This window comes from Simochromis diagramma, unplaced genomic scaffold (genome assembly GCF_900408965.1).
Source record: "Simochromis diagramma unplaced genomic scaffold, fSimDia1.1 OVJJ01000304.1, whole genome shotgun sequence".
Lineage (NCBI taxonomy): Eukaryota > Metazoa > Chordata > Actinopteri > Cichliformes > Cichlidae > Simochromis > Simochromis diagramma.
In genome coordinates this window covers 18,259,034-18,272,438 of record NW_024387030.1, presented here as the reverse complement: position 1 = coordinate 18,272,438, position 13,405 = coordinate 18,259,034, and the positions used below count along the sequence as shown (strand labels likewise).

The 13,405-nt window shown below is 41.3% G+C and overlaps 2 protein-coding genes across 20 annotated transcripts in view; both read right to left on the bottom strand.

Moving 5' to 3' along the window:
* The window catches only part of mark3a (MAP/microtubule affinity-regulating kinase 3a), a 46,656-nt gene extending 44,155 nt beyond the window's left edge, over positions 1–2,501 (bottom strand). For 8 of the 17 annotated variants that reach the window (XR_005697259.1, XR_005697258.1, XR_005697260.1 and 5 more), the window contains exon 1: positions 1,853–2,500. Coding sequence is in view for 13 of the 17 variants with exons in the window: in XM_040041439.1 (XP_039897373.1) it covers positions 1,853–1,903 (51 nt within the window). In the remaining 4 variants the exon portion in view is untranslated. Of the gene's footprint in view, positions 1–66; positions 1,131–1,852 lie in introns of those variants that run through there. The other 9 variants (XR_005697257.1, XM_040041449.1, XM_040041450.1 and 6 more) reach the window with 3 other exon arrangements.
* A 1,972-nt stretch (positions 2,502–4,473) lies between these two features.
* Positions 4,474–13,340, bottom strand: eif5 (eukaryotic translation initiation factor 5). 3 transcript variants are annotated; one of them, XM_040041461.1, is made up of 12 exons: positions 13,320–13,340; positions 12,260–12,484; positions 10,714–10,993; positions 10,480–10,561; positions 9,727–9,899; positions 9,247–9,358; positions 9,012–9,142; positions 7,946–8,107; positions 7,599–7,760; positions 7,324–7,488; positions 5,660–5,800; positions 4,474–4,907 (listed from the first exon to the last, which is right to left on the bottom strand). In XM_040041461.1, the coding sequence occupies exons 3-12, from the start codon at positions 10,783–10,785 to the stop codon at positions 4,809–4,811; spliced, it is 1,299 nt and encodes a 432-aa protein (XP_039897395.1). In that variant the 5' UTR covers positions 10,786–10,993; positions 12,260–12,484; positions 13,320–13,340; the 3' UTR covers positions 4,474–4,808. The 3 variants fall into 3 exon arrangements, with proteins under 3 accessions (XP_039897395.1, XP_039897393.1, XP_039897394.1); XM_040041459.1 differs by lacking the exon at positions 13,320–13,340 and adding an exon at positions 13,081–13,299; XM_040041460.1 differs by lacking the exon at positions 13,320–13,340 and adding an exon at positions 12,801–13,057.
* Positions 13,341–13,405: the final 65 nt, after the last annotated feature.

Below are 13,405 nucleotides of genomic sequence, written 5' to 3'. Positions count from 1 at the left end.
TAACAACTTGTAAGAATTAAAACAAGAAAAACAACAACAAAAAGTCCCTTTTTATTGGTTACTCACAAAGCTGCGGTGTCTCCTGGCTGCCTGGGAGCCAGTCATGTTTCGACAGGAAAGCACTGCGCCCCGCTGACGATGCCCACAGAGATTCCCACAACACCAGATTTTTCCCAACTCAGAGCCCCGATAACCGCAGAGACACAGAGAGGGAGACGGCAGGAGGGGGAAGCCACTGATCCCAGTCAAGCCTGCGACAGGCAGACACACCCAAACCGGAAACCAGACGACAGGCTTTCATAATAAAGGCTTCCTGTCGGCTCCGTTCTCATTGTTGCCAACACGGAGGAAAACGCCAGTATCGACCTTCGTACAAACCTTTAACGCTTCCAGAGCTGCCCCTAACACTTTATTTGGTACTGCTTAATCTTTTGCCAATCAACGTCAGCGCCTATGAAGATATTAGAAAAATGCCAATCACAGTACCACATAGCACAAATGATATGATGTGTTTATTTCTCTGTCCACATATACAAATATTAAAAAAAACAAGGTCTTAGACGCCCACCCCCCCCCCAAAAAAACCCAAATTATCAGCACTTTACAACAAAAATGTTTTAAAATGCTGGTTAATTCCCTTTTTAATCCCTGTGACGTGAAATGAGCCCTTGTATTTACTGTTGCCTCTACTGATTTAGTATTTCAGTGCCTGCTGGTCAATAATAGATCACCAGAATTCTCTGGCGTCTTATCACCCACATGCTTCTCTCGTGCAGTATAAGCCTTATCACCATCCAGCTCTCTGCTGCAACTCAGATGAGTCATAAGAATCTGGTGGTAGTTCTTGCATATTTGTACCCATGGAATACGGGGGTAAATGTGTGACAGAGAAAAAGCGTAGGGGAGATAAGTTGCAAAAGACCTCCAGGATACACACAGTCTTCCATAAAAAAAATCAAATAAAATGAATAAATACAAATAAAAACTTTGCAGCTAAAATATTCAGGACATTAAATTTTGTAGTAAAGATTTGATTTTCAGTGGAACAAGGCTTGAGGTCTATTAAAGAGTGCCTAAAAATTTCCACTATAGTCACTTCCACTTTAAAAAGGAGAGAACTATAGATATACTTTTAAAAAAAAAAAACAAAAAAAAAAAAAACAGCCCTTTGGTAATTTCTGTTTATTTAAATGTACTATATAAATAAATTTGAAATTAACAAAAATAGCGGAGAGTCAAATTGACCAATCCTGCATATGCATCATGCTCATTTTGCAGCTTTTATGATTAAGTACGCTTAAATTCTCCATTTTAGTTCCATTCTAATTTTGAAAATCCCGACCGGAAGCTCAAATGGCTACATTGTTACTACCTTCACACCGGAGGTTCTGTTAGTCACGAGGGGCGGACTCACGAGGCCCTTATTTGGAAGCTGAACGGGTGAAACCTCTGAGCGACAGCTGGGGGAGCCAATAGACAGGCTGAAGACAAACTACTGTTGCCTGCCAGAACCAGCAAGCAAAGTACTGTAGTTTTGTTCACCGTTGGGCCTGAATATTCTTAGTACAGTCTAATTACCTACAGTCATATCGATACTTCTCACACACCAACAAAAAATACACACCAAGGCGCAAATAAAGCCCATTACTAACACTCATTAACAGAGGCGTGTTTGACGTAGAAGATATGCTTGTTTACGATTTACCAACCAAGTGTGAAACAACCATCTATCATCCGGTCTAACAAGGCAGCAAAAAGCTATTGAGGATCTACGTTTTTTTGGCAATGCCGTGATATTTTTACATGTACTTAAAGAAAACAACCCAAGAAAAAACAGCCCCCTTCTACTTACACTTTCCGTCACCTTCTCGTTGACTGTAGGTAAAGGAGTTTTTGTTGACATCTTTTATTCCTTCTTCCTCAGCCAGTCGCCGTTTTAAGTCCAAAATACACAGTCTTCAGCCCGACAGCCGAAGAATGAAATTATTGCTTTGCTTTTCGGCTTCCTCCGGAGAAACAGTCTCAGCATGGATCGTGACAATTTTCAAACGAGACCGGACGTGTTAGAGTCGAGCACCTGAACAGCTATGGGCAGAAAAAAACCCTCACTAAAGAGCATAACAATCCCTCTTACAGAATTTACACGGCGTGTACAAACCGTGCATGGCCTGTGCTAAACTCGGCAGGGAAACGAAATCAGTGTCCGTCTGTCCGTTTAGGTTTGAGTCACTGGAGCTAACTATAATAACGTTAAGGCGCTGTCGGTCGCCACTTCCAAAAATCGCCACAGGCTTTTCTTCCACAAAACCACTCTGTCTAGAACCGTGCCATGGCGTCGAGTGTCACTTCTGGATAATTCTCGGAGTGATTCAAAAGATTCGGGTAGCTGAAATACTCGCCGTCGGCTCGGTTTCTTCCATCTCCGGCGGCCCAAAGTGAAGCGGGTCTGTCTGTTTTAGGTGGGACCAAAATGGCTACTCAGCGGCTGGGCTGGATTATGCTGCCTTCACGGACACCAACTGAGCTCCGACATTAGAAATTATTCTAAAATGTCGGTCAACCGACCTAATAATGGCATTTCTTTGTTCGACTGGGTGATTCAAGAAAGATCAAAGAAAATATTTTTTCTCTTAGGAATAAGATTGAAGCTTCTGTGTGCAATATACACTACTTAACAACCTTAATAAAAAGTAAGAGATTGTCATAGGATTTAGCCTGCAGTTAAATTATTTTTATTAATAAATATTTTGTTGATTATTTTCAGTCTATCTGCAAAGTTATTATTATTATTTGACCAACATCAAAATGTATTAATTATGCTTATAAAACAGTGTGTTTTCTAGTACTACAACTCAACTGTAGCAATCAGAAATTGCGTTACAAATACTAGTTGTTGTTTTTTAAACCCCACATTATCTGAATTAAATTAAAACCATAACAGTGTGGGATAAAGTTATATAACAGCTACATTTATAAATGTTTCTGACGTGTTTGTGTGTGTGGTAGTTTAAAAACATTAGAATCAGTTTACATTCTACAAATAGACACATTACATATGGTAGGTGTTACTGCTTAGTTATATTTTTGTAGGTCGGACTGGATGTTTCAAAACTAAACTGCGGAGGGATTTAGGGTTAAACGCCTTAGACAATAAGGAGTTGTTTTTCTAAGCCTTGCTTATTTTCATGTTTGATTTCATACACTAAGACGACGCCAAGTTCCCCGTTTTGGGTTTAATGTCGAATTCAGAGATTTGTTTGTGATGGAATGTGAGTATCTTATTTCCCAAAGCACCTGAAGGCAGCACGACTGTGTCCAGTTGAACGGGTGGAGGAAGTGAGGAAACCGACTGACCTCAGTCCCACAGGACCACAAGTACAGAGAGGCCTGTCATCAGTCGGGAGGAAATGGGAATTTAGTGAGCTTCAAAGGAAAACAGTTGTGCGCCTTTGTTAAATATTAGCGAGACAGAAAAGAATATCAACACCATCCTTTTATTCTTCGAATTCAATTCGAATAAATGAGAGCTTTAAAGGTCGCTAGTATCTTTTTGTTTGTTTTTTTTTTTTTTTTTTTTTTTTTTACACAAAGTCTTATAGGTTTCATACAGGATACAACATTTATAGGTCGTAGATATACCTTTTGGATTTCTAGGCTGTGAATTTCTACACCACAGTTTAAGTTTGAGCTAATAAGTTCACCGTTTCCACTGCTGGAAAAGTGCAATATAATAAGTTTGTCCGTGACATGCAGCTCTAAATCAGTAAAACTGAATAAACAGTAAAGCTGCCAAGTGTAATGAAAGAGTTTTCGTTTTACAAAGCATCCGTCTGCAGGTTTTTCAGCCTAGCAACAGTTGTTCTTACCAGTGTTTTAAGTAAACCAGTCACAAATATGACACCATCACCAATGTCACCTTATTCAAAGTTCTATTTCAATGTGAGATGAGGAAGAGTGGTATAAAACAAAGCTCAGTATAACTGGATTAAAAACCACATTAGTTACATTCTGGCCTTTTATCTCAAAAATAGACGGAGTTTTATGTGAAACTGCCATTTGGGTTCCTTACTTTGCAAATTAATTCTCAGTCAGTTTCCAGGTCTCTTTCTGTAACATGAGGCGAACGTGTATGTTTAGTTTAGTAGGACCAGCAGCGTTACAGATAGTTGATCTAGTGTTGTTTGAACTTTGGTTTCCTATTACAAAACATGGACACATGCATATTTTCCCTCCCTCACAGAGCTGCAGTGCAGATTTTTAAAAACACACCATCATGCTCTGAAGATGAATCTGATCACTTTTTTTTTATTTTATTTTATTTTTAAATGATTTAACAATTATGTTATTTTATTTATGATATAGAAAACTTCTGGCTTCACAGCACAACATTTAAGGGAAGAGGTTTCTCCTCAGATTCTCTGTTAATCACCTACCAGAGAAAAACGGTCCAATCTCACAGATGAAACAGTCAAATGTGCTGGATAGCAAAACATTCATTCTTTATTGACTGGAAAAATACAAGGACCAAAAGAAAACAAAGTGCAGTCAAAACAAAATTCCCAAATCACCCGTGATTAAAACCCCCAAAAGCGACTTCATTTCATCAACTGAATACACTTCAAAATGACAGCGTTAATGTGCAGCAGATAAAGCGCTATGTTAAATCATGCCACTAAGCGGAGAAGGGATCGCAGAGAGGGCTGGTGGTGGGACAGGTAGTAAAGGAGGGAAAAGGCCAGCCATTTAGCTAGTGCAGGGCATCGTGAGTCAAAGCCGCAAGTCAGGAAAAGCATCATCACTCGAGTCTCTCAGATCGCATCGATGTCAATGTCGTCCTCTTCTTTCTCTGGCGTGTCTGGTTTCACAGTCTCCACTTTGAGCTCGCGGGCAGAGGACGAGTACACCACCTGAGGACAGGAAAACATGCAGCTGCTCAATAAACACCCCCGACTGCATCAGCATCAGTCCTCTCACAACAGAAACAAATCTGTCGCATTTTAAAAATTAGTGCAACTCTAACCTTCATGCTTACTGTCATTTTTAAAAATTGACTTTCAAGCTGCTAACGAGCGAGGTGTCAGTAGACCGGAGTCACCCGGTGAAATGGAATATTGGAATTTTATGCAGGTTTCATACTCAGTCTCCAAGCATAGTCTACAGGTATTAAAGTGATTTGATTTTCATACTAAATTGCAGTTTTTAATATTCGTACGGAGCAAAACAAAAAGCCACTAAAAGTCTGCATCCATTTTAAACTGAGTGACGCAATAGTCACAGGACTGGCCTCTTTGTGCTTCCTCCTTTCGGGGTGCAGCTTCCTTGTTGGAAATGTTATTCCTAATTCTTCCAGGAACTAGTGGGCGGAGCTGACCCAGTTAATGATGCAGCACACCTGAGCAGGCTGACAGATTGGTGTGAGTGCATGCATGCATATATGGATATAGGTATACAAGTAAATGCACTCACTTATATACACCTATATCCATAATGCACACTCTGACGCTGACTACATGTGGCAGCTGGAAGCAGTTGTGACAATGACGCGATTAATTTTTGCTTTAATCTGGACGTTCTCAGTAACTCCTGAACTACAGCTGTTTTTTTTTTTTTTACTGTACTTCACGGCACACAGCCAAGTGACCACTTCAGATAACTCTACCTCAACATTCTCATCATCTTCCTCCTCCTCTTCTTCGCTACCCTCGCTCTCCTCCTCTGCCTCCTTCAGCCATTTGACAAAAGGAGCGGCCTTGGCATGGATCTCTTTGGCAAGTTCCTTGGAGACGTACTTCTTAGAAACCTGATGAAGAAAAAGAGAATGGATTTAATGCAATGACTGATTTCAGTGTAAAAGACCTCAAATAAACAAGCCCTTGGGGTTATTTGAACTGTAGTCTTCATGCTGCTGTTGCAGTATTTAGCATCTAACAGTTAATGTGTATCCAAAGTAAATAAAATACCATAACAAAAGTCACAGTTAAGGGAAAGCTAGCTCAAATTTTCAGGACGTAAAGACTTAGCAAAATGTTTAAAAACCTCAACTAATTCTGTATTTATTAATAGCACTTTTTATCTTTATACCTATTCATTCCTCCACTTCTATTGTTTAATATATTTAATTCACACATTTTGAATTGATTACAATTCAATTTGCTCTCAGCTGTGTATTCGTTCCCAAACCAGCTTGATTGCATTTAAAATATGCCACACACAAAATTTACAACCATTAGCGGCCTCAATAGTGCACCAGAATCTCAGCCCACACACAAAGCCCCTTTAAAAAGACCAGGTCTTACATTTCTTTGTTAATGGCCTTTTTAGGCTTTCTTTGGTGGAACACTGTCTGAAAGGATGTGTTGAGCCCAACACTCTGCTTTTGTTATGCAGTGCAGGTTAGGTGTGTCACTCTCACTCGTGGTGGGAGATGGGGAGTCAATGTATGGTCAGACTGGTGTAACAAAACAGACTAGTTTGGGCTACCACACACACACACACACACACACACACACACACACGGGAAGTGTGAATTCATTCTTTGTCAAAGGCGGCCCTAGTCCACTGCACTTCCTGCTGTTTGATGTATTAATGTCCTAAAAGCTCTTGACCTCAACTTTTTGGCAGCATTATACTTTCAGCTGTACTGCCCCAATCATGCGTCAACTGATGTAATTTGTAGCAGTTGTTTGCATTACATTTTTAAGGCTTAATATAGTCGTACTCCCGCAGCTAAGGACCTGAAACCAGACACATTAGAGCTCATGTTGTTTCATTTGCAGAATGAATCTGTTCAAACAGATTTCAACCACCTCTTCCTCACGCTACTCCAATCATCAATATTACCAGAGAGGTTTGATATGACGACTGACACCTCTGCATACTGCAGTCTGTTAGGTGTTTTTAGTGGCTCAGTGCTACAGTTTGAGGTTGGAGGTTTATCCAAGTGTCCCCTGAAGCATTTCAGTCTTTCAGAGTCAGGGTATAAGACAAGCTCTAATTTCACCAATTTAACAAATACCAGCTTTTAGTAGAATACAGTTTTGATTGTTATTGTTTGTTACTCTAACGAAGGCTCTGTGCTGCAAAGAATAAGCCTAAATCTAATTTAATTTGCCATTTCCCTTTTAAAGATCTCAGTGAGTGCTCATAACCGATTCATGGGGTAACGATTAACTACCATCTGCTCCCAGATCACCTTTAGGCTTTTAATTTCTGGGCAAAATGGGGTCAAGTTCAGCAGGCATTTCTTCACTCCCCCCTCCTGTCTGGAGCGTGTGTGATTCAGAACACAGAGTTTAACTTGACATTAGTAGTCAAGTCCCTCACCTTCTCTGCCCAGGCGAAAATCACGTCCTCCTCCAGCAGGTCAGCGTCGTACAGGTCTTTGAGGATGATGGGAACACGTGGCAGGAGCTGGACCTGATGCAGCTTCACGACACACTCAAAGCCTCCCAGCAGATACTTCTGGGCTTTCTTGTTGTTGTGGCAGAACTAAGGAAAAGGTTAGGAAAGCCATGAGACATGTGAAACACACCCTAATGTGAGGAAGAGGACAAGACAGCACCATAAGGACACGCAGCACAGACTTGAAAATGACTTACACGCAGGAAGTGACGTTTGTACTTCTTGATCTGGTCACGGATGTTTTCGTTGAACAGCAGTTCGCTCAGGATGAGCGGGCCCATGGCCTTCACATCCAGGCGCTCTGCCTCCGCCAAGATCTCTTTATCAGCTGCGTCAATCGTTCCGCTTTCCTTTTTGTTCTGCACATTTAAAGAACAAATGGTTACAGGGGAGGAACTAAAGTATCTCCAATTCTTGTGTGTGCAAATAAAATCTATGCGTAAAGGCCAAGCACCGAACACCGGTTCTTCGTTTTTAAAGTGTACTTTTGATGTTTCACAAACTCCTGCCGAGAAAAATTCAGGACAATCGGGGGACCCCTTACTTTCACAAAGCTGTAGAAGAGGTTGACCCTATCCTCCAGGGGTTTCTCCAGGTCCTCGCTGAGCGTCAGGTTCTTGGCGTGATCGCTGATCTCCTCCATTCGCCGCCTCTGTGCCTCCTCTGTAGTCTCCTCTGCCCAGTCTTCATCATCGTCATCTCGATCCTAAACAGGAAACCACAGGATTCAGGCAAAGCGAGATGGTGCAGAAACACTCGGGCTTGCTTGGATTTTGCATCTTAGTGGGTCATATTATGGTGAAATGCAAAAGAGGGCTGTGCAGCCAATAATAGTAGTAATAATAATAATAGAAAAAGAAACTTAAATTCAACCAGAACCCGCCTCCCCCCCCAAAAAAAATTGCATTTAAAAAAAAAGAAATTGCTGATGTAAACTCAGTCTAAAGAGAAACTCTTTCATTTGAACTGGAGGAAGTTGTTCCGGTTGAGAGCTTCGAGGACACGTATACTGCAAACGTGGAAGTTGCTAGACTCAGTTTTTATGCAAACGCAAACTCTTTTTGGAGGTCTTTGGGTGACGGCCCCACCCTTTCAGTGGAAAATCCATTACAAAGAACATTTCACAACACATGTGTCAGTGTGGACCTTAATCATTATTACCATTCCTGTGAAGGGGGAAATGTGGGATACATATCATGAACTGTGATTACTAAGGAGTTTGAACAGTTCTACAACACTGATCCATCACTAGGAAATCCGCACCACAAATCACTACCAAGCATTAAACCTGAGCAAACTGTCAACTCTGAGCTTCTTATTTTGACGGGGTTGGTTGCTGAGAACTTTTCAGAGTAAGGGTCATCGGGGAAAAGTTACAATTTACACCAAAATAAAAACAGCATACGAGCACGAGAAGACCCTTGAGTCTCTACTCAAAAGCCACTAGACTGTGTGGCATTAGTGTCTAAAATAAAAGCTGGCACTTTGCTGACTACTACTGACTTCAATGGTGTCTGAGAAAACCGTGTGTGAAGTGAAGAGAAACGTTTTGTGCTAGTGTCCCGTGGCTGTAGAAGCCCAGCGGGTGTCTGGGAGCACAGCAGACGCACCACAGCCTCGGGAGCATCAAAGTTGTCATGGTTTCCAGCCTCGCCACTGCCAGAGCCGTTCTCCTTGTCCTTCTTGCGGTTCTTCTTCTCCTTCTCTTTCTTCACAGATGCAGATCCACTATCATTGCTCTCTGTGTTAGGAAAGACAAAAGTCTTCATTAGCAAGTCTATCTTGGGGTTTTGGCTGCAGTTCCCTTTTCTGGATTCACCACAGAGCAAAAAAAAAATGTCTCACCAGGTGGGTTTTTGAGGATGAATGTGCAGAGTTTGTGTCTGGTGTCTAGCATGCCGCGGTATCCACAGGCCTTACAGGAAGTACCAATAGTTTGTTTCTTGGGATTGACATGCTGCAAGGACAATAAAATAAATTATTTTGTACCTAAAAAACTGCAACACAATCTAGTACTCTTCTTTACACAGGCAACTTTTCTTATACTGAATCTAAAGTGGGAAGTCTCTTTATTTAGTAATTTAATATTTATTTATTAACCACGTGATTTTCATAGTCACAAGGCGCTGTAAACACAAAGGAAATAAATGAAAAAATTTCGGGTCATAATAGCCAATAAAAGGGGACACATTATCATCATTAAGTCATATAGTTGTATTAAATTATTACTTTGTTCTTTCCCTTTCTGTCGCCCACCCACAAAAAAAAACATAAAAAACAAATAAATACTCTGCACCTGCCCCGGAGATGCTGTGAAATATTTACCAGATCAGTTTCAGGGTTGTCACACTCGGCACACAGCACAAATTTTCTGATGAACCCATCAAGCATGTCCTGCAACTTGTTCGCCTCGTGGGATCCGTTGACGATGTAACGATCGTTTTTGGTATCAAACTGGGTCTGAGCGCCGAGTTCACAACCAAAAAACTTGGTCGGGTCTGCGGAGGAGAGGAAAAGCAGCACATGAGGCCACCATGACCCAGCAAAAAAAAAAAAAAAAAAAAAAAAAAAAAAAAAAAAACCGAGGAGACTTTGCCCTGGTAATTATTGATTTTGAAGAACGTTACTGTTTTTTTTCTTTAAAGGAAGATGTTAAACATTAGGTGTTTGTTTGCTTTTAAACTGGTAATGAACATGACAGACATTTAAGCTTGATCATCAAATACTCCAACTACAAAATTGTGTAAACGAAAAATGTCACGAGTACACAAACTTGTTGACCAAGCCAAACAGCCTCCCCCCCCCCCCTAACGGCACATCTTACAGTCTCAATCGAACGGGGTCATTTCATTTGAGTAATTGCCACATCATCATGTTTAAAGAATTCTATAAACAAAACATCTCTCCTTCACCTGGGGTGAATATTACAACGATGAATTCAAAAGAGAAAAAAAAAAAAAAGAGAGAATATAAAAGTGACAGTCAAAAGGTGAAAAATGTCATTGTGAAAATAAACAGACTTTAACAAGCTCTAGTTCAATTCCAGCTAAATACTAAGATTTGCATGTTGTTACTCACATGTTGGAGGCCTGTTCAGAGCCTTTGCAACATCAACCATGTTGACAATGACCGTCTTGATTCCATTCCCTTTGCCTTCAACCTGGATTGAAAGGAAAAACCCACATGTTATATTCACACCCAAACATTTCTTCCTGCAGGACTCAGGAAACTTTAGACCAATTCCAACCACTATTCTGATGCTGTTTTTCTCTCCCCAATGGACAAATCTAAAAAACAATAATGAGTAGTTACCTTGGCAATCAGACGGGGCATCTTGTAGCGATAGAACTGGTCTGACACGCTGCGGTTGACGTTGACAGACATTTTGGCTGGATGTTAGCACTATCAGTAAGATAAAAGGATCTTGGTTGGGGATTTTTCGGGATCTTCTGTCTGGAAAAGAGGGGATGACATAAACGACTGCAAGCGTGCTCGGTCTCTGACATGAAAAACGCTGTGCCGCTGTGGCTGCAAGCTCCTTGCTTGAAGTCTAGATTTCCACCACACAGGTTCCAACGGCTGCGCAACAGCTCTGAAAGACGAGAGGGACAAACATCAATATTTAATAAGGAAACCCCACAGTTCATGTGGGTGTTGCAATCCTACATTGGGTGCAAATACAGGGTTTTGCCCCCCACCCCCCCCAGATTTGTAGACATGCACTCATGTTACACTTCTAGTCTGTCTTTACAGAACTTTGTTAACCATCTAGTCTCTGGAGGAGTTTGTTTATATTCTAGTTCTACAAAGTAACAACTTGATGACTGCTGCAATTGCATAAAGACAGCAGTGCAAATATTACATTTCAGATGACTTATCATGTAAAATAAACATCTTTTCACCACTGTCAGTTTATATACACCATCCAATTGAGAAAAGGTACCATGATGACAACAATAAGATGCAGCCTAGTTCATTTTGTGAACCCAGTGGTTTGTAGCCTTGGTAGCATCTAATCCACAAGAAAACAGTTAAAGATTCCTGTGGTGCAGGCCTGCTCTTTAGTGACTGCCACTATTAAGAAAGACCAGACTCCATTACGACACAGATCCAAGCCAGAGGGACAGGCAATCGAGGACCCAGTGGCTCCCAGAGACGACTTATTCAAATCATTTTCTCAATTTAACAGGAATTCCCACAAAAATGGGTCAAGACTGAAAATATCCCAGCAAATCCAAATCATAATCATGTGATCCAACAGTGAGCAAGCATGACGTGGGCCCAAAGAAAAATAAAAGCTCTGCCACAAATCTGGATGTTTCTCCCACCTTTTGTTGCCATATAATGCACAAAAAAAGAGCTTTGTGGACACCCTTTGTCTTACATGAGGGCCCCTGGCTTTAGTCGTATAAGGCCTGCACTTTTTTACTAGGTCACAAACAGGGAGGCCTAGCAGCTGCCAAACAACTCCCCCCGCTGATGGTTTTAATATCAACAACAAAGTCTGCAGCAGTTATTGTCTCACACACGCAAGTGCGAGTCGCAATGAAATGCCTCCCAACTTGTTTGCGACTGACACAGTGGTGTCCGATTTTAAGATCTTTGAGAAGGGCAGAGGTCGAGCCTATTTCAGGAGGAGGCTAGCTAACTAGCTTAGCAGCTTGGTGCAGAGTGCGTCATACAGTCACTGCACACGAGTGACGGACTGGAAGACGCCATTTTGATACAGTGGCACAGAAATCGTGTCATATTGCTCAATAACGCTGACTAAAGCGTTAGCTTTGACAAACACATAACACGACACCATATATCGCGCAAGAAAGTTGAAATAAATCGTAGATTGCGTCCAAAAACTTACCGTTTTCGCAAAACAAAGACATAAACACAACGCTGATCTTCCAAGAGCCGCAGTGAACGGTGGTCGATGCCTGGTGCTGGTTGATGTTATTGACTGCAACAGGGTTTCTTAATGATTTTGATGCTCTCAAAGAGGCACAGTTAAAGACCATAAATATCCAAAGTGCGGCTGCTCTTCCTCAAAGGCAGAAGGAGGTTATCTGGAACGTCCTCGGGCTTTGGGGACCTTTGGGGAGGGGGGAAAAAAAGAGATAGTTTCGTTATTCACACAAACTGCGAAGTAAACGGTTTTATGTCGAGCGAGACAGCCATCTGTGTTCACTGGGTGGGTATTTGAATAGTCACGTACAGCATAACTGCCACGAGGATTAAACGCTCCATTACCCCCGTTAGCGATAGTGCCACACCGTGAAAAGATAACGTCAGCCAGCTAACTGGCTAAGGTTAAGGTTGCACGTGTTACGCAGTAAAATTCCCCATAAATTATCTTATAGATATAACAATGAAAGCGGGACAATTAGCGTTAATCCACTAATTTGTACCTTCAAATTGACCTTCATTGTTAGCATTATCCGATGCGAAAACAGTAGCTTGAGGGCCAGTAAATAGTCAGATCCCATGCGTTAAAATGAAACGAGTGGACGTCACACAGCTAACGCAGTTATTAGCCAAGTCCAATCAACGCGGTTGACGGAAGATAACGTGATTAAAATTGTCCTCGCTGGTAGCTAGCAGCTATTTCTTTGTAAAATTACAGTCATCGCTGTGAAATCGTCGTTAGGATGAGACCATGTAAATGTGATGAAATAATTTCGGACCTACCTCTCGAATGTTCTGCGAAATGCTGCTACACTCGTCGCTTTTACCAACGAACGTCAAGCTAACAGCTGCAATAAGTTTAGCAATATCCGGGTCTCAGCATTAATTTTAAATTAAAAGTCTGCTGAAGTCGCACTCCATGTGTATGCGAAACATGAACATAGAAAATTTAGGGGAAAACCCCATCCTTTAGGTTTTAAACAAACGAATTAGAATTAGATGCATAAAATCGTTTTGGCCACCTGCTTTTGCTTTCAATGCCAGACTGCAACTGTTACCCCCTCAATACTTCTCTCAATTCCTCCATACCTTAGCTGTTTTATTTTGA

What these genes read in the sequence shown, in the direction of transcription:
- eif5 (XM_040041461.1), bottom strand. Translation starts at nt 10,785, where the DNA reads ATGTCTGTCAACGTCAACCGCAGCGTGTCAGACCAGTTCTATCGCTAC. An exon ending in TCTGAACAGGCCTCCAACAT is followed by an intron (nt 9,900 to 10,479) that starts GTGAGTAACAAC and finishes TCTCCTCCGCAG; the next exon opens with ACCCGACCAAGTTTTTTGGT. An exon ending in ACAACCCTGAAACTGATCTG is followed by an intron (nt 9,359 to 9,726) that starts GTAAATATTTCA and finishes TTGTCCTTGCAG; the next exon opens with CATGTCAATCCCAAGAAACA.